At 40.5% G+C, this 21,239-nt stretch overlaps 1 protein-coding gene across 1 annotated transcript in view; it reads left to right on the forward strand.

The window, feature by feature from the left end:
* Positions 1 to 21,239, forward strand: part of LOC131048359 (uncharacterized) — a 154,988-nt gene that overhangs the window by 79,696 nt on the left and 54,053 nt on the right. The window contains exon 2 of the mRNA XM_057982293.2: positions 17,511 to 17,648. Within this exon, the coding sequence (XP_057838276.2) occupies positions 17,511 to 17,648 (138 nt within the window). The remainder of the gene's footprint in view (positions 1 to 17,510; positions 17,649 to 21,239) is intronic.

Here is a 21,239-nt window from a genome sequence, read left to right on the forward strand (position 1 = left end):
CAAATACCTTTGGTGTTATTGCTTCAGCAAATACCTTGATCGTTTTGCTTCAACAAACTTGAAATGAACACTTTCATTGGCATTTTGCTCCTCCAAGTTTAAGATTGCTGCCATTTTTGGGGGCATTTTCACAAAAACGTGATAAGGGTTTAATAGTCCAGTTTTGCTTCTTCATCTCAAGAAGTATTGCATTGTTGGAGAAGCATTTTGATTTTCTAATCAAGGTATGTTCTTCCTTTCTTCTCTTCTTTTTATTATTTTCATGTTTTCTTCATTTTTCGTTATTTGTTACATTCTTCGCATGTGTTGTTCTTCCCTTAAAATTGGTTTTCATGAAAGAAATCTTCCCTTTGAAATGCAATTGTTAAATTGCATTATTCTTCTCAAAATTCCATCTTAGCTTGTATTTGGGATTTTTAATCTCGATTACAAGTTCGCTGGAAATTCTTGTTCTTCCCCTACGGTTAAGGAATTTAATCATTTTTGGTTAAATTTCCAAGCTTGAAAAGTGTGAAATACCCCTCTCTTGCAAATTCGGGTTTTGAAAACCGGATTACATGTTGAAAAGATCTTCCCATTTTCATGAAAATGACTATCCCGGATATTCCCATTTCTATCCATTCACGTTCCCCATATCCGTACTTTCCATTTCCATCATTTCCCGCAAGTCAAAATCCCGTTTTTCATCCGTTTCTCCATTTTCGAATTTACAAGTATACTTGTATTCGGGTTTTAAAATCCCGATTGCATGTATGTACTTTCCAACTTGTATACTTGCGAAAATTCCCCCAAGATCCGAAATTGGTCAAAGTCAAGATTTTCCCATTTCTACATGTCTTCCCTCTTCTTCTCACAAAACCGTGAAATTCAGAGATCAAAGTTTTACCCATTTGAAAAAGAAAGAATGATATTTGCAGCTGATTATGATGTGGCCTTAACCCTTTTAAGTCTTCATCACAGCATTCCAGGTTCGCAATCAATGTCAGATTTGCCGGCATCGCCAACTCCAAAGAAAATGAAATACAAATATGACAAATACCAGAATGAGGTTGCACCTTCCCAGGTATCTTCTCCATTGGATCGCATCAGGGACACAGAAATAGGGCACGTTGATATGGCAGAATTCATTCACAGGGTAGAAGATCCACATGATAACAACTTGCAGCGGCTGTTGGACAGCCATATCCATCATGCGTCTTCTTTCCCAGTGGCTGCCCTAGAACCTGAATTTGTTCTTGCATGCGCCCATCATTTTGACAAAGAGTCAAGAGTCATAAAAAATGATGATGGTGAAGCCATAATTCGTCTTGATGCGGATACAATCGAGAAGGTCTTCAAAATACCTCCTGCACCTGTTTATATGGAAATCACCAAAGAAAGTGCAGCAGAGTATTATGTGAAAAGAGAAAAAGATTGCAAGTGCCACATCAATAGGTGGATTCATGAGCCACGTCCTTCCTTCTCAAGATGGGCAAAGTTGTACCATTGTGATTTCAAGTGGGAGATAGGAGACACCATCACTCTTCTCAGCAGAATGTTAGGCCTTGAGCACTCTAATGTCTTTGAGCCATGGATGTATCAATTCATCATGTTCATACGGCAGTCGCATCACATTTCATGGGGTGAAATCATCAGCGATGCTTTGTGCGAACAACTTGCAGCGGTTCCTACCACTATGACCTTCTTTATGAATTCTTATTTGGTATATTTAGCAGCATCACTTAGACACTTTCCAGGTCTTTCTACCAAGGGTGATCGCTCGCTCATACCAGTTTGGGAATATTATGACCAGCTGCCTTTGAAACCTAGCAGACTACATTTTAGAAGAGTCCAAGACGCATTCTTTGGATATTTTATGTGTCAGTTTGACATGGATCTCAGAAATAAACGAGTATCAGATGAGGCATGGGTCAAGGTATCTGAGTATGGGTGTTTATTCCTGCAATTTCCCACCTCCACCTACATGAGGATTGGGTGCTATGATGGACAACCATACATGCTTCCAAGATACCCGACCGATAGGATAATTCTTATGGAGTTGGGAAGACAGATTATGGCTGTTCATACTCTTCAGTCTGCTAGACACAAGGTTGGAATGGGGATCTCCAGCACAAATCCATTGAAAATTGGTCGATACTCCCTTGTCACATCTGTGAAGGCTAAGGCCATGGAGGTTGAATTGTAGGAAATCAAGCTTAAGAGGTTCAAACCTAGAGCTGATTTTGATTATAGAGGTATGAAGGAAAAGATCAAGAATTCCTTTGTGCATGTTCATCGCATTGAAGACATCTGGGCAGATCTCCGCACAGAAGCTGAAGTTCTGAAGATGGATTACTGCAGGCTCACTGTTGAGCAAATTGTTGACTTGAACTTGGCAGATATCCCACAAGGGATGATTGATGACGGGCGTATACTTGATCCTGAATACACTTCACGGAGGGTTGAGGAAGCTCCACTTCCTTTGATCCAATGGTCACATAAAGAGTGCGTCTCCATTCTTGACAGATTTCAGCCTATCTTGGCCAACACTAACGCATGGTTGAAAAGCAATGCTGTTAGACTTATCAAAATCAAGGTTGGTAAAGAAGATGATTCTACAGGGCCTCTTGGACGAAAGTCTGAGATTCAAATTGATAATAAGGAGGGTGCTTCATCTTCAAGCACAAGGATCAAATTACGAGTTAGTCGTGCAGTAGTGCTTCCACCTGAAGAGACAACTACTCGTGGGAAGGAGAAATCACGGTTCCATGTTCAGGTGGTTGATCTGGATAATCCAGAAGAGGGGCAGCAATCTGATGATGTGCCTAAGTCTCCAGTTCTAGACACGCCTCACGAGGTCATTCCTCCGGTTTCCATTGAGACGCCTCTTTCTCCTCCTGATTTGCTCATTGATGAGTCTCCTCAGAATGCAGTTCCCATTTCGGCATACGAGCCTTCTCCTGATCAACAGCGAGAAAGTGTGTTGAAAGTTCCTGAAGATATTCCCATTTGCATTCAGTTATCAGAAATTGACACTTCCACTTCTGGTTTTGAAGAATTCATGAGGCAATCTTCATGTCCGTTGGTAACTGAGCAAAACATAGTCGCTATTCAAACAGATATTCCTCCCAGGGTGACCACGGTGATTCAAACAGAAACTGCTTCTCCTTTGCCTACAGCTGCTACAGGAAGTGAGTTGATGACTTTGCCTCCATGGCTTAGTTCTTTCACCCCGAAAAGAAAGAAGCAAGAGATCTCACCTGATGCCTTTGACTACCAGCAACTCAAACAGTCCAGATCCAAAGTTGCTAAGAAGGCGAAGACTATTTCCAGGGTAACTGTTGATAGCAACAAGATGAAAGTAGCTGAAATTGTGGAACCTATTGCAGATAAACCACTTGATGAAATGTCAGCTGCTGATTATAAGGTTACAAAGGTAGAATTGGGCAAGCAAACACATGAGGTTATTAAACATGATGCTCAGTTTTCTGTTGCTTCACTAGTGCAAAGATGTGACGATCTTCTTGCAAAGAAAAACAAGCTAGAAGAAGAAAATCGACAGCTCATGGCAGCCATCCATAAAATCACAAAACCTGCTGCCGAAGGGATTAACTCTATAGGTTCTTTTGGTTCCCAAGAATCGATTCGTGGAGTGGAAAGAGCTGCTCAGAAAGTACAAGCACTGGATTCCTGGGTTGATCAGCTTCATGATCAATGCATGCAAGTGATAAAAGACATTTTTCAAATAATGTCTAAGCTGGAAACCATTGAGGAGAAATTGGATCAAACTTCTAACACTTTCAAAAAGAATCTGGAAAGTGTTAAGAAAAGTCTAGCAATCTGGCGTACCATGCCCCAACAACAGCTCAATATCCTGCAGGATCACGCCATCATTTCTTCCAGGGTCATGTACTTGGAATTCGAGGAACTCATGGAAAACAAAACTCTTGTTCTTAAATCCCTCATCGAAGAGATCAGTGATGCAAGGAGATTCCGGGATGAAGTTTATCAAGGTATTGTCTCACATTGTGAAAGGGCCTCTTGCAATATAGTAAGTCAGGATGGAGAGCTAATTCCAGAAGAAGAGGTTCTTGTGGATTTACAGATGAGGATTCACGGTGAATGGAGGAGTGAACAATTCTCAGCAGTTTCAATTCAAACATTGATGAAACACCAAGCCTTTTTGCATGAGATTCAGTCCATCTTGGATAAAGACAATTCCGCGCTTCTCCGTTGCCACGACACTATTGTGAAGACTATGGTAGTTGCTAAGAACACTCATGAACCGAATCCCGAGGAACTACAAGCGAGCATCCGGAAGTTTCAAGGATTCATGTCTTCACAAAATTCAACTTAAGTGTTTCTCAGCACTTAGTTGAATTTTCTCTCTTTTTGTAATTTCTTAGTTGTAATTTTGTTTTAACAAGATACATGTAAAAGTAGTTTATGTAAAATGCAAGTTACACATTACTTGTACTTTTGTAATTACATGTAAGGTAACTACAAGTTGTGTCCGATTAGGACTGTAGTCTGAATAAGTCTTAGTTAGTTAGAATAACTCTTAGTTAATTAATGAAGTCTCAGTTATTTATTAAAAAAGTCTTGGTGGTTGAGAGAATCTCTCAAATTAGTTGGGATCCTTCCACCTTTTTCTCAAGCCTCCTATTCTATAAATACTTGAGAGGTCCATTGTAATTGATATCTTTTTGAAAGCAAGTAAAAACTCTGCCAAATTTACAGCAAGAAGTCTTTGAGCTTATGTATGTGGATTGAAAGTTTTTGAAGAATAAGAAAGAAGGATTACTCAAGTTTTGAGTCTTTGAGCTACATGTTTGAGTTTGAATCTTTTTATTTCTTCTATGCAAAGTGTTTCTAAAGGAGCTTAGTCCAATCTGATTTGAAGTCTTTGAGCTGCAAGTAGAGAAGATTAATTAAAATAGGAAACCCTCTTGAAGGAGCAGCAAGTCTTTGTGCTTGCGTCTATTCTTGAGAAAAAATTACTGTTTGATAAGAAATAGCAGCAAGTCTTTGAGCTTGCATTAGTTCTTATCTTTGTGTTAAAAGAATAGATTATTTCAGTCTTTGAGCTGTTCTCTTTTATTCGTCGTAAAATTTAGTATAGCAAAGGGTAGATAGGACTTCCAATAGTCAAGTCTTTGAGCTTGATATTGCTGTCCCGTCCCGAAGGAAGTGACAGAAGTCTTTGCGCTTTCAGGAAACTTCATTTCCTTTCTCTCATTTCACTTGAAAGTAGTTACTGTTGTTTGTATTCAATCGCTATCCTTTTCTGTGAAGAGAAAAGGATATTGTCTTTCTTAAAAAAAGAAGGAAGACTGCTGTCCCATCCTGTTTTTATTTCAGTTTTAGTTAGATAGGGGGAGCCTTCCCTTAATTAGGAGAGTTTTTACTCGTGTGCTGTGGTTGAAATCACAATTTTGTATATTTCCCCTAAGTGTACAAAATTTTCAACCAACACATCATACCCTTTTTTCTTTAGTGGGATTACCACGAAGTCCAATATGAAGGGTTGCGTCCCGATGGTAACTTGCTGGCCCATCAGTGTCTCGATGGATTTGATTCCATGTTGATATGCTCCCAACAGATTGAATGTAGATGGCCACAGTGTCGGCTTCCCCAGCTTCCGCCAGGTTTCTTCTGGAAGAACATTCACTCCTGATCCACCATCGACGATGGTATCGGTTAGAATGGTGCCAAGGATACCCATCTCCACAATGGCCGGGTTCCTTCCAGTGTTAATTGCCAGTAGCATGGGGTCTATTGCAGACCCCCTAGGAACATCTGTGTAGTGGTTGGTATCGGTGCGTGGTTGGAAGAGATTATTCAGCAATGCAGTTTGTAATTGAGGCATCGTCTGGAGGAGGTCGTGTACCTTCACAGGCACCTCCAGTTTTAAAATTTGATTTAGTATAGCCTCCTTCACCTCCGGTCGGCTGGAAGTACCCGCCATACCCTTTGCCTTCGCCCCCTCTCGTATCTCTTTCTTGATTTCTTCCCGTGCTTCCCGTACCCTTCGCTTCTCCGTCTCCGAGTCTGGGCACATTGCTTGTCTGGCTTGGGTGCAGGTTACGGCCAACACTTCCTCTTCTTTAGTTTCCTCGATATTGAGCAAGTTGACGCCGGACTTCGGACAGGTGGCGTTTTCGTGGTCTCTCGGTCCGCACCATTTGCACAAATATTGTGTGGCCTCTCCCTTCGGGCAGTCTTGGGCGAAGTGCCCCCACTGGCTGCACGCTCTGCATTGTATCATCGGTCGACCTTTGGAGTCGTATTGGATCTGGCTCCTTGTATTGTTATTGTTGTTTCGTCCTCCCCACTGGTTATCTCTGTAGCCTCCCGATGTGATGTCCCCTTCTAGCTAGAGACATCACTCTAGCTTGTGATTAGCCTATCAAAGACCCTCGTAGGCTAGTAGGATTGGATAGAGGGTCACCTTGGCGTGGAGATCTTCCAAGGATAGAGCAGAGTACACTTTTGGGTTGCCAGAGTTTGTTTATGATGAGTTTTGCTTTGAGTTTGGCTTGGTCAGGCTATTTTTAGCAGTTGGAGATGGACCCCTGCAATTTTTAGCAGACATCACGGTCATATTGGTGGTCAACTGGTGAGCTCCAGTTTCAGATGGCATAGCTAAATTCAAAGTATTCATGGAGTTAGACAAGTTTGAATAACTTAGCATTTATTATTAAGTGATTTAATAATAAAGTTATAAAGTGACTTTATATTATAATCACTTAACTTGAGGGTCAACTCATCATTAGACGGAGCCATGTTTTTAATTAAATTATCTGAGCCAGACTATTGAAATATTAAAATTAAATGCCCATTTAATGATTAAAATCGTTTTGACACCCAAAGTGAAATTAAATGAAACTACAAGCAAAATTGTAATTAAGAGGATTAGGGTACGATTTGCAAAAAGGATATATAGCATTGAGTTTGGAAAGAAGGGGATGGATTGCTATTTTGCTATTTTGACATTGTGAAATTGAAAGGGTTTTGCTTTGGAGACTAGGGTTTTCAGCCACCATTGGAGGACGTAGTTGCTTCAATGTTCACCATCTGAGCTGATGAAATATTCAGTGATATTTGGTTTCAGGAAGACTTCATTCAGAGGTCTTATTTGCATCTAATTGTGCAGAATTGAAGAATAAATTCACGGGAAATTATTGCAGATTTATTGAAGAAATTTTGGTGATTAACAAGTACGGTACAGATTGCTACAGTACCGCTGTACGGACTGCTACAGTGTCGCGTGAACAGTGCCGCCGTACGGACTGCTACAGTACCGCGTGAACAGTAAAAAAATTTTAAGATTAAAATTTGTAGTTTGCAGATTTTCATCTACTGGGACAGCAAAAATCAGGTTTTTATCTTACATTGTAATGAATTTGTTTTTCAGGCATATTGGCCATAGAACAGAACAAACATTCCCTTGATAGTCTCATAAATTAATTCCAGCAGTAATATTATTGTTTCGGAATTATTTTAAGCATAGGAGTTTATTTCTGTATTGTATCATTGCTCATTATTACCAAAAAACACAAAAAAAATCCATAAACATTCAAAAACCAAAACAAATTCAAATCAACTGCATTCAAAAGAAACAGTCAGTAGAGGAGAGCCAAGTTGGGTTCTTACATTGGTATCAGAGCCGAATCCTGCCATCCTGAGGGTTTAGCAATCACATGCAGCCGCCTGAGGTTGGCTCTCACAGATATTACACTTGCAGGCGAGCTTTGTTTGACAGGGAACAAGAATTTGACAGGCAGCCGGGCACCATGGGTGACAGGCAAGAGGGTAGCCCACCTAGAGGCAATAGGAATGAGGAGCAAGAAACAAGGGAATTTTTCAGAGCAATGGCTACAGGACAGCAACAGATGGCTCAGGCCTTGCAGGCACTCACCACCATGATTGAGCGCATGAACGCACAAGACAGACAAAATCAGGAGCAAGGGGATAACAAGAGTGCAGTGGGGTCACCTAGAGCTCATAGGATTCATTCCAGGACAGCAGACAGGCCTACACGTCCTACCTTCATTAGAGATGAACTTGAGGTAGCACCTACAAAAGAACCAGGAGAGGAGATGTTCGCAGATATCCTCATGGCTGCGAATGACGAATGGGATCTATTAGCTCCATAGGTGCGAGAGAGGATGACATTCGAGAGGTTTGTTAATCAGAGGAGAGAGCATTACAGGTCACTCAGACAGGATAGGAGGCCTAGAGGTCAAAATAGTGAGCTGAATAGGGTTACAGGCAAGCTTACTATGCCTACATTTGATGGGAGTGGTAAGATGACAGCTCAAGCTTGGATTCATAAGCTTGACACATTTTTGGCATTGAGGCCAATGACAGAGATTGAAGCTATCAAATACGCCACTTTGCATTTGGAGGGAGTAGCACATGATTGGTGGTACCATGGTATGGTAACACTTCAGCATAATCAGGTGAGAGTACCAGGACTTCGTGGATAGGTTGGTTGAAAGATTTGACAAGAAAGATCCAGAGGTTTACTTCCGGAACTTAGCACAGCTAAAACAAACAGGCAACTTGGAGTATTTCATTGGTGAATTTTAGCGGTTGGCAGTCATGGTGCCAAACATTTCGGAGCGTAGATTGGTAGTTCTTCTCATTGAGGGCCTATCCGAACCACTGAGAGGTTGGATAAAGGCATTTGATTCTATTTCTTTACAAGAAGCTATGAAAAAGGCAAGAAGTATGGAACATGCAGTCCCAACAAACAAATTTCAGTCCAAAGGAGCATCTTCTAGTAAGGATAACAAACCATTTTATAAAAAACCAGAGAGGACTGATTTTAAAAATGATTCTAAAGATAAAACTTCAGCACCTTTTGACAGGGAAACATTAAATGATTTGAGGAAGAAAAAATTATGTTTCTACTGTAAGGGACCCAATGATGCAAACCATGATTGTCCTCTTAGACCAAAGGGCAAAGCTAACAGAGTTATGTGGGCATACTATGAGGAATCAGAATCAAATAATTCAGACCAGCTGTCTGATATAGAGGAAATAGATGGTGAAAAAGAGGAAGACAAGGCTGAAAACTTGTCTAAAATGGAGTCCAAGGATGGGGAAGGAGATGGGCAACTTAGGGAAGCTCGTCTCACTAGTATTAGGCAGGAAGGGTCATTTCGGATGAGAGGAGTGCTTGCTGGACAGCGAGTTATAACTTTGGTTGATACAGGTGCCACTCATAATTTCATTGATGCTAGGATGGTGGAGAAGTGTGGCATACAAACAGAGGAGTTTGGGGGAATTAGAGTGAGGGTAGCTGATGGCTATGTCCTCAAATGTGATTGTAAGATCACTGGACTCCCATTGAAAGTTAATAATTATGACTTTAAGGCAGATTTCTATGTTGTGCCTATGGGAGATACAGATATAGTCCTTGGGATGAGTTGGTTGCATGATATTGGGGAGTTCACTCTTAACCTCAAGGAGATGGAGATGAGGTTTAAAGTGAATGGGAAGACACATATTCTTAAGGCAATCAGGGATAGTGATCTCAGGATGGTTTCTTTTTGGAGGATGGCTAGATTGATTCGACATGATCAGGTAGAGTGGGCAGCAGAGTGCACGTTGATGCCATCACAGGAGGGACAGCAGAAGACTGAATATCCTCCTGATATTCCGGAGCTTAGAGTTAAACACTCTAAGGTGTTCAGTGACATTCCACCAAGTAGACCACCAGACAGGGGTATTGAGCACATCATTGAGTTAGAGGAGGGGGCTAAGCCCATCATGATTACACCTTATAGGCATCCGAAGAGGTTGAAGGATGAAATTGAGAAAACCGTAAAGGAGTTACTTGCTATGGGCCACATTAGACCAAGTAAGTCTCCTTTCGCTTCTTCAGTGGTCTTAGTGAAGAAGAAGGATGGGACATTGAGGATGTGCATTGATTACAGGGTGCTTAATAGGAAGACAATTAAAAACTGGTACCCCATTCCTAGGATCAATGAGTTGATAGATGAGCTTCATGGAGCTTGCTTCTTCTCAAAGATAGATTTGAGATCAGGTTATCACCAGATCAGAGTTAGAGAGCAGGACATTGAGAAGACAGCCTTTAGATGTCATTGTGGCCATTTTGAGTTTGTAGTTATGCCATTTGGGCTAACTAACGCACCTGCTACCTTTCAGGCAACAATGAATCAGGTTTTCCATCCTCAGTTGAGGAAATTTGTACTTGTCTTCTTCGATGATATCTTGGTGTACAATAGATCTTGGGAGGAGCACTTGGTTCACCTTGACACGGTGTTGGATATATTGGGCAGAGAGTCCTTGTATGCAAAGGAGTCGAAGTGTGATTTGGGCATGACAGAGTTGTTGTACTTGGGTCACATCATTAGTGCAGAGGGCGTACACATGGATCCTAAAAAGATTCGTGCCATTGTGGAGTGGCCTTCACCGGTGAACCTTACACAGTTGAGGGGCTTTCTGGGATTATGTGGTTTCTACAGGAGGTTTGTGGATGGATATTCCAGGCATGCAGCACCCTTGACAGATTTGATGAGAAAGGGAGCTTTCTTGTCGACTCCTGAGGCATAGGAGTGTTTTGAGAAATTTAAGGAGTTGATGACTTCTTGTCCAGTGTTAGCATTACCAGATTTCAGCAAACCTTTTGAGCTACATTGTGATGCTTCCGGAGGGCATTGGAGCGGTGCTTATGCAGGAGAAGCACCCTATTGCTTATGAGAGCAAGAAATTGAGAGGGCCAGAGCGGAGCTTCAGCATATATGATAAGGAGATGTTAGCCATTATGCATGCTTTGGCTAAATTCAGGCAATATTTGGTAGGTAGCAAATTTTGTATCAAAACCGACCATAATAGCCTAAAACACTTTTTGGGGCAGCGAGATCTCAATGATAGGCAGCAGAAGTGGGTGAGCAAGTTACAGTCCTATGACTTTGACATTACATATTTTAAGGGGACACAGAATGTAGTTGTTGATGCCTTATCACGTAGGCTCCATTTGAGCTTATTGACAGACATATTGGAGGATTGGAGACACTTGATCCTTGCAGAGTATGCAAAGGATACTTGGGCAGCTGGATTCATAGATGGGACTATTCAGGACAGCAGATACACCCTTGTGAATGAGCTCATCATTTACAAAGGGCGAATATTTTTGGTTCCAGGATCAGCAGTGAGGAGGATGGTTCTGAAATCTTTTCATGATTCACCTATGGCAGGACATCCTGGTTTCTACAAGACATACTGGCAGATTAGAGAGTGCTTCACATGGAAAGGGCTCAAAGCAGAGGTACTTCAGTATGTTAGGGAGTGTCCCACCTGCCAGCAGAATAAGCAAGAACACTCCTATCCAGCCGGTTTACTTCAGCCACTTCTGATTCCTGATAGGAAGTGGGAGTGTTTGTCTATGGACTTCATCACAAGACTGCCTAGAGCCCAAGGCAGGAACTGCATATATGTGGTTGTGGATCGCCTTACGAAGTTTGCACACTTCTTTCCGATCACTGCTACATACACTGCTACACAGGTGGCAGAGTTGTTCTTCAAGGAGATATCCAGATTACATGGCTTACCTCGGAGCATTGTGAGTGACAGGGACAACAGGTTTATGAGTCACTTTTGGCAGGAGCTATTCAGGTTGTGTGCAACAGAGCTCACTCCGAGTACTAGCTACCACCCTCAGAGAGATGGTTAGAGGAGATAGTGAACAAATGGGTGGAGGGATATCTTAGAAATTATATAGCAGGGCAACATAAGGCATGGGTAAAGTGGATTTATCTCTGTGAGTATTGCTACAACACCACTTATCACATGTCTATTTAGATGTCACCCTTTATGGCCCTGTATGGTTATGAGGCACTCAATTTTATGGATTTGCTTTTGAGTGAAAGTAGAGTGCCCAGTGCAGGTGATTTGTTATAGGAGAGTCAAGACATTGTTAAGACTCTCAAGGATAATATAACTAAGGCACAAAATCAGCAGAAGCAGTATGCAAATCAGAAGAGGATTGAGCGGATTTTTGAGGTTGGAGATATGGTGTATCTTATGTTGTAGCCTTACCGTCAATCCACTCTCAAGAAGAGTGGTGCCGAGAAACTTAAGCCACGATACTATGGTCCATTTAGGATTATTAGGAAAGTGGGAGAGGTGGCTTATGAGTTAGATTTGCCGGCGGAGAGCAAGGTGCACAATGTTTTTCATGTGTCACGCCTCAAGAAGGCGCTAGGACATCATATTGTGCCTTCTACAGTACTACCACCACTGGATGATGAGGGAAAACTTGTTTTGATACCGAAGGCTATCATTGATTTCAGAGAGAGGAACTTGAGGAGACGTACCATCCGGGAATATTTGGTGAAGTGGAAGGATTTGCCGGTAGAGGATGCTACTTGGGAGAGCAAGGAGATTTTACAGCATCTAGAGTTGAGATTGCTTGAGGACAAGCAATTTCAGGGAGGGCGCACTGTGATGTCCCCTTCTAGCTAGAGACATCACTCTAGCTTGTGATTAGCCTATCAAAGACCCTCATAGGTTAGTAGGATTGGATAGAGGGTCACCTTGGCATGGAGATCTTCCGGGGACAGAGCAAAGTGCACTTCTGGTTTGCCAGAGTTTGTTTATGATGAGTTTTGCTTTGAGTTTGGCTTGGTCAGGCTATTTTTAGCAGTTGGAGATGGACCCCTGCAATTTTTAGCAGACATCACGGTCATATTGGTGGTCAACTGGTGAGCTCCAGTTTCAGATGGCATAGCTAAATTCAAAGTATTCATGGAGTTAGACAAGTTTGAATAACTTAGCATTTATTATTAAGTGATTTAATAATAAAGTTATAAAGTGACTTTATATTATAATCACTTAACTTGAGGGTCAACTCATCATTAGACGGGGCCATGTTTTTAATTAAATTATCTGAGCCAGACTATTGAAATATTAAAATTAAATGCCCATTTAATGATTAAAATCGTTTTGACACCCAAAGTGAAATTAAATGAAACTACAAGCAAAATTGTAATTAAGAGGATTAGGGTACGATTTGCAAAAAGGATATATAGCGTTGAGTTTGGAAAGAAGGGGATGGATTGCTATTTTGCTATTTTGACATTGTGAAATTGAAAGGGTTTTGCTCTGGAGACTAGGGTTTTCAGCCACCATTGGAGGACGTAGTTGCTTCAATGTTCACCATCTGAGCTGATGAAATATTCAGTGATATTTGGTTTCAGGAAGACTTCATTCAGAGGTCTTATTTGCATCTAATTATGCAGAATTGAAGAATAAATTCACGGGAAATTATTGCAGATTTATTGAAGAAATTTTGGTGATTAACAAGTACGGTACAGATTGCTACAGTACCGCTGTATGGACTGCTACAGTGTCACGTGAATATTTGGTTTCAGGAAGACTTCATTTAGAGGTCTTATTTGCATCTAATTGTGCAGAATTGAAGAATAAATTCACGGGAAATTATTGCAGATTTATTGAAGAAATTTTGGTGATTAACAAGTACGGTACGGATTGCTACAGTACCGCCATACAGACTGCTACAGTGTCACGTGAACAGTGCCGCCGTACGGACTGCTACAGTACCGTGTGAACATTAAAAAATATTTTAAGATTAAAATTTGCAGTTTGTAGATTTTCATCTACTGGGACAGCAAAAATCAGGTTTTTATCTTACATTGTAATGAATTTGTTTTTCAGGCATATTGGCCATAGAACAGAACAAACATTCCCTTGATAGTCTCATAAATTAATTCCAACAGTAATATTATTGTTTTAGAATTATTTTAAGCATAGGAGTTTATTTCAGTATTGTATCATTGCTCATTATTACCAAAAAACACAAAAAAAATCCATAAACATTCAAAAACCAAAACAAATTCAAATCAACTGCATTCAAAAGAAACAGTCAGCAGAGGAGAGCCAAGTTGGGTTCTTACACCCAATGTTGCATTGTTGTTCGCCTGGGAGTTGTTGGTACCACCCGATGTAGTTGGTTGTTCTTGCATAAGCAATACTTGTTGGTTTCGTGTTTTCTTGTTGTAGGGGCATTCCCTGGTGGGATGCCCCATCAACTGGCATATATCACAAGAGGCCTTCTTTGGGCAGGATCCTTTCGTGTGGTCGTTCGTCTTACATTCCGTGCACGAAAGCTCCCCTTCATCGGTCTTGCTCGGACCTCCCTTCATAACCTTCAGCTCTTTCATCATCCTCAGCATGTCCTTCTGCAGGGCTTGCACCTTTTTGCCGGACTCGCCATTGCTGCTGCTTCTCTCGGAAGAGTCATCATCCTCGGACGAGCTATCCTTCTTTTTCTTCTTGGATGTCTTGGTCTCGCTCTCGAGATCCATCACTCTATTATATGCATCGTCGTACGAGGTTGGTGGAACCATTTTCATCTTCTTCCGGAGGGAGCGTTTCAGTCCCTCCACGAACCATCTCTTTTTCAAACCATCTGCTGGTTGACTCTCCATTTTCCCCAACAGTTCCTTGAGCCGCCGACTATAGGCTCGAATCGTCTCGTTCTTGTTCTGCTTTGTGCCATAGATTTCGGCTACTATTTCATTGTCGTCTCGAAGTAGGCGGAATTCTTTCTCGAAGGCTTTCTGCAGCGTGTCCCATGTGGTCACTATAGTTTTGTCAATATCCGAGTACCAGTCGATGGCGACTCCCCATAATGTTGCTGGGAATTGCGTCGTCCATTCGTCCTGGTCCGTGACACCATTGGCCGCCCCTATGGTTTCGCAGGTTCTGCAGTGCCTGACAGGATCCTCCTTCCCGTCGCCAGTGAATTTTGGCAGCTTCTGCCTATTGGCTATTGATGGGGGTCATGTCCTCGGAAATGGCTGTGTCTGTTGTGCACCCGCGCCACTCCCTCTCGTGCCGGTCGTGTTTCTTGCTTGAGTGGCTGGGGATACGGTGTTTTGTCTGCCGTGTGTCTAGGGCTCCTCCGCACCTACGGTTGTACGGTTGCCCTCACCTCCGTTCTCACCCGTGTCCACTGCTGGCGACCAGGTGGACCCCACGTGTGCACGACGTAAGGGATAAGTTCCGGAATTGATCCTGGGTCTCTTCGACCAAATTCCTTCTTAGCCTTGTTTCCTCCAAAAACTCTTCATGGCTTCTCACCCTACAATGTTTTGGCGACGCGTAGAAATTTCCCTCGACTTTTGCACCCTCCGTGACACCTCCTTGGTTCCCCTCTGGCTACCCTTCGGCAGGTCCTCCTTTGGCAAGTTGCCTCAGCCTCCGTCTACGTTCTACTTGTTCCAGAATCAAGGCCCTTTGTGCGGCCTCCCACTCCTCTGTTTTTGCTTTCTTATTTCTATCTTTTTTTAATAGGTTGGGCATTAATTCCCGTACATCCCCATAATTAGCAACAACACATGAAAATAATAGAACACATCTTTTATTAATTCATCCCGTCGGATACAATTTGTGTCAATAGTACGACACCATTATTATAGTCTAGAATGTTCTTTATTCCTCCTGGAGGTTCAGTGTTCAATTTCCCCTTAGGCTCGTGCCATCACACTTTGCTTCCCAGCGACGGCTGTTTTCTTCGTACTGTTGGAGGACTTGTTGGCGTCGCTCCTCATGGGCAATCTCCTCTAGGCGAGTTCGTTGTGCCAGTGATGCCTGTGCAAGCAACCGGGGGAGGTGGTTCATCAATCGATTCGCTGCGGGGCTAACTTCCATTGCGGTCCACACTGCACTTGTTGGGACGTCAGCCTCCGTGGCCTCCCTTCGGACGTAGGTCTCGATTGCCACCTGAAGCAGGTTCGAGTTTTCCCTCGTTGCAGTGTCTTCTTCGTCGTAGAGCTTTGTTTGCGCGTCGTTGGCCTCTGGGTTAATCTCACCAACGGGTAGGCCCATCTTGTTCGTGCGCCATCCGCTCCGTCCTTTCCCGAGTATGTCTAGGCAGCGGCGCCAAATGTTTACCACATACGGGCAAACGATTAAATGCGGAAAGTAAATGCATAGAACATAATGGAAATATTTTAAAGAACTAGTTTCTGTATAAATTCAACAGTCCATGTACATCAAGTGCTTATAACATTACGCCCAGATACGACTATGATGATGCCACTACGAAGGGAAGGTATGCAATATATAATATCCGAAGGGGTGCGACAAACCGTCGCGTCCAACTGCCCTTCAGGACGACTAACTGACTGCCATAACTCATAATTATCGACGACAACATAATACGACAACATGACATAATGATTATTCCCGGCAACAGTCATAAAGTTGTTAACCTTTTCAGGTTGTATGCAAGTTTGTTTATACAATTACACCCATGACTAATTCTCAAACTAACTACTTCTCAATCCCCTGATCTAGGGAGAGATTTATTAACTAAATAAAGGAACCATAAATTGAGAAAGAGTCCCATTATAACTGCAATTCCTAACAACCAATTAAGACATAAATATCCACTTGAATCAGCTCAATAGACTACTAAATGGCATGTTCTCAGGTGGTTCAAATAATGATGAAGGATGTCCACGTGTGAGTGTCACCCTTGGATAGCTTGGTTCGCTTGAAATTGCTTTTGACCAAATCAACGTTGGTTCTGTCTGTGGTTGTAGGAGCTGACACAGTGCTTGGCTACATGAAGAGTTGCTTCTAACCTGAGAGAAAGTGTTGCACGGCAAGTTAGTACATACAACATTGCAAATCATAGCAATTAACCATTTCCATCCATAACATTCACAATTATAAGCATATATGCATTATATTAGATCCATTAACAGAACATATTCAAAGTCCTCAAATGAAGTCTTAATACCATAATAGGTCACACTACAATTGGAGCCTATAATACTTATTTCATGAAACTTAACTAAAGTCTGCAATGTAACTCATAAAAGATGGACTAATTAAAGACCAATCAACTAGCTTGAGTTAAGTAGAATCTGTTCCATCTAGTTGGTGCTGAGGAACCCATCCTTGAATATCAGGATTTTGAAAATGCATCTGTTATGATGTTATAAGGCATGGTCATGATTCCTCTGTCAGATATTTGGATTGAAATATCTGGAATCTGTGTCACTTTGATAGCTGGGGCTGAAACAGGACTCTGTAGACCACATCCTTTCTTGCACATGGTCTTATATGACAAAAGCACACATTTCGCTTCATATACTTTCATAATATTATTTTTAGAATTGTTATCTAACTCATATACTTAGGTCCTTTAAGAGCCAAAATTTTGATTGTAAGGGGCACCTTGAGTGCCCCTTTGAGACTTTTATGGAATGACGTTTCCAGCCTGAATTTTACTTGCTTGTTTTTAGCTCAAGAGAAACCATTTTCTCCATATTCTTGTACTGATAAATATGAGTCCAACAATTATTTTTTAGTTATTTTGAAATTTCTGCCTAGGAAATATTCCATGCTCTTGTAGGTGCGGATTGTTGTAAAAATGTTTCTGGTTTCTATGTTGTTGCCATTGACAAAAATCTGCAATTCAGTTACCACACCCAAAAGGCTCAGACCTATTTTTTTTTTTGCAGGGATTTGTTATGAATGTGCAGCCATCGGAGGCAGAGGCAGGGTTTGACATTCGACTTCCACCTACAGCAGATCCCCAGATGGTTAGAAAGCGGATTTCAGATGAATGGGCACCTGCTGCATGCAATATGACTTATCAGGTAATAACACTGGATTCACAATTATATAGTTGATCAAAATTTCTCTTTAATTTTCAAAGCATAATGCTACATTTTATGTTCCTAACTAAAAAATTTGTCATGTACCAGTTCAAAGTTTGTGGCTTAAGCATGCATATGATATTTACCTTAGGCATTTTTTCTTGACAGATCAGAACATTTCAAAACTAGAATAAGGTTGTCAGGCCAGGAATTTGAACTGAAAAATGAATTGGAAAACTGTGTTGGTGCAAACCCAAAATTGTATTAACATTGAATGATCACAAAGACATTTATCAATCTCCAAATGACTGTTCAGCTCATCTTTTAAGATGACTGTTTGGCTTCACCTACAGCTGAGTGATATAATAAAAATTATTATTATTACATGTATTTATTACTACACCTTGGATTATATAAAAAAAGTAAAAATAATAAATGCATACATATTTGAAGCCAAAAAATTAGGAATTAGGTTTAGAATAATAGATAAATTGTATATAATATATTTATAATGTGAGTTACCACATAATTATATAAGATCCTATGTATATATTTAACTTCAAATAACCCCCAAATATAGCTGTAACCTGAAAAGCAGATAAAATAAATATATGTATTATGTATGTTGATAAAACCATGTAGTGCACATATTTAAAGGCTAAATATATGTAAATTAGAAAATATTAATAAATGTGATTAACACTTAACGGATAAATCAATAATTCAATTAAATGTAGTTTAATAATGTCCACAAGGCGAAACAATCTATGGGACCGAGAGCTGTAGCAAAAGAGCACCATGCAAATGTGAAATGTAAAGTATTGTAAATAATTACCAATATGAAATGTCAAGAATAGCAAATAATTAACATTTAGCATCTTTAAATAAATGTAATCCCCCATCATAAATGTGGTGGACACTGAAAGACACTAAAATGTAAGCATGTACTGTTTTTATTAACGTGAAGTCAGTAATTATTTCTTTTGACTGAGGAATGTAGCAAGAGATACACCAAGACCTACTGTAAAAGGGCAAGCCATAAAAGCTAAAGACCACCCATAACCATAAGAATTTCTAAAACATGAAAAAGGAAAACGAAGATCAAAGAAAAAGAGTAGGATATGAACCTAAAGCACCAGGCACTGACAATAATAACAAAACCAGTAAAATGCAATTGGCCTTAATTGGATGGGCTACTGATGTGGAGACAAACACTTATATGGAATCTAGCATGTCCACCCATTGGGGCACAGCCTTGACCAATGGAGAGTAAGATTTTCCATGATGCCATGATTGATTTAACTGTTGATTGGGCTGGCCATACATAGAAGAGATGCATTGGGCTGAACCAGATATAATAAAAATGAAACTTCCAGCCAATACTTCCATGTTCTGTTAGCATCTAATAAGAAAAAATAAAAATAAAAAGCTGCCTTTTCAGACAGGTTTGTCCTTGGTTTTGTTTGGATCGTACAAAACAGACCTAGATTTGTGTATTCACCTTGTAATGGACTTGGCTGAATCCATGCATTATCTGGGTAGGATCTTGGATGGCCTTGTAGTGGATTTGAAAAAGGACACAATTCTCTATTTGGGAGAAACTCTACTCAGGAGATCAAGACTTCACATAGACCTACACCATGTTGGCAGAAGGCTAAGAGTATGGGAAATTCCATATGTTTGACAAACTTCTCTTCAAGCTCAGACATCTCTATGCTCTAAAACATGTACCTTGTTGAAAGATTCATTTAGGAGGTGAACTACACCAAAACAACAAGACACTTTGGCATTACCAAAAATCAGTAGCACTACAACAACATTGTTATTGGGCTTGTATGTCATTGTTCAAGTTGTTAAGCGGTGGTGCCACTGCATTCAAGACGAGGATAAAGTCATCCATTCTAATCATAAGCCACTTCAATTTTCACACACATAAAGCAAGCTTAAGAATGTGTGCCACGTGAAGTAGAAGACATAATTGTAACAATTTCATTTGGTTATAATGCTCAAGGTGAAAGACAATATGTAATGTCCCCATTCAATCCCTAAACCAAGTCATTATTATGAACAGCAATTAGAAGACAATATGCAGCGATTTGTATAAGGTAATATATTGTATACAACAATTTATATAAGTTTGAAAGGCAGCGGTTAAAGTTGAAATTTAAGTTGTTGGAGTTCAAGATGTGATAAATGACACTGCAGTGTTAAATAATTAATGTGAACAGACAAGTGTTTATAGCTGACTTCACCCATGATCAAATGACTTGAGGAAGGTGGCGAGCAAGGTGTTCTGAATGAAAGTACTTTACAATAGCCACCTAGAAACAAGCAGCAATATAATAAGGTGGCGACTTAAACTGTTTTGAGGACACAAGTGGCAATCATCATTAATTTGTTTTTCAATCTATATTGCAACGACCTTTATGAAGAAAGACAAAGGCGACAGAACTGGTAGTTAATGGACAGCGATCAAGTAATTACTATTAATGTGCAGCAGACTCCTTGTCTAATAAGTGGCCATTCTTATGCATAAATTATGCTTGATCTATATGCTCACATGGTGCAATTTCACTAAGTAAATAATGATTAATGTGAAGGGTGCGATTTCATTAAAGCAAGAAAAGGTGCGATTTTCTTAAGGAAGAAGTTAATGAGCCAAGAAGAATAAATCAGGTTGATCATAAAGATAAGTTAATAATGTGTCAATAGACAAGGGCTAAATCAGATTAGAGGTATTAGTTAAGTTGTTGAAAAGACATGGCTGTGGATATACAACTCCTCACATCGTGACCCTTGAGAAGATATTTAAGTAGGTTCATGTTTCATCCCAGAGGGAGATGGAAGATTTTATTTGGAGATAATTACTTCATATTGAAGCACTCAAAGAAACTTAGACCACCAAGTGAAAGTGGTGTCTATCCACTGTTTGCAAGGCCAAGAATGCAGGAGCAGAAAGTAATCCAATCAGAGAAGGCATCAAAAGGTTGTGTACCTATAAGGAGATATAATAGGGGAAGCAATCAGGTTCAGAAATTATAACCTTACCTATACAAGACGATCTATTATTACTCATACACAAGGCTACAAAGATAAACTCAGGAAAAGCGTCCAGATCATTGTAAGGTTCAGGATCACATTCCTTTCATACAATCAGATCCACAACTGTTCCAAATGCATAATCATAAGATCATTATTCAGATTTCAGAAAGGCAATCAGACTATTGCAAGGATCAAAAGCAGATTCACAACCTTCCGAACTTGGTGCAAATACATTTACAAATCAGAAAACTCAATCCTTTGGATATTGTGAACATTCGTAGCACTTGAAATAATAAAGAAGGATTACCCCAATTCAGTAATCTGCATATACTTTTCAGCAGATATCATATATCAGTCCACACTTGTCTTTGCGTTAGAAAGATCATTGATACACTCATATAAGAAGCATTATTGCTAATTTTATTAAGTCATTTGGAATGATAGAAACTATATGATTCATTCTCTTACTTACGTTGTCCCATTCAAGGCCTTAACACAACAATCACCATTGGCTCCTTGGTGCAAATAATTTGATAGCATAGTTTATCC

Source organism: Cryptomeria japonica, chromosome 8 (genome assembly GCF_030272615.1).
Source record: "Cryptomeria japonica chromosome 8, Sugi_1.0, whole genome shotgun sequence".
Lineage (NCBI taxonomy): Eukaryota > Viridiplantae > Streptophyta > Pinopsida > Cupressales > Cupressaceae > Cryptomeria > Cryptomeria japonica.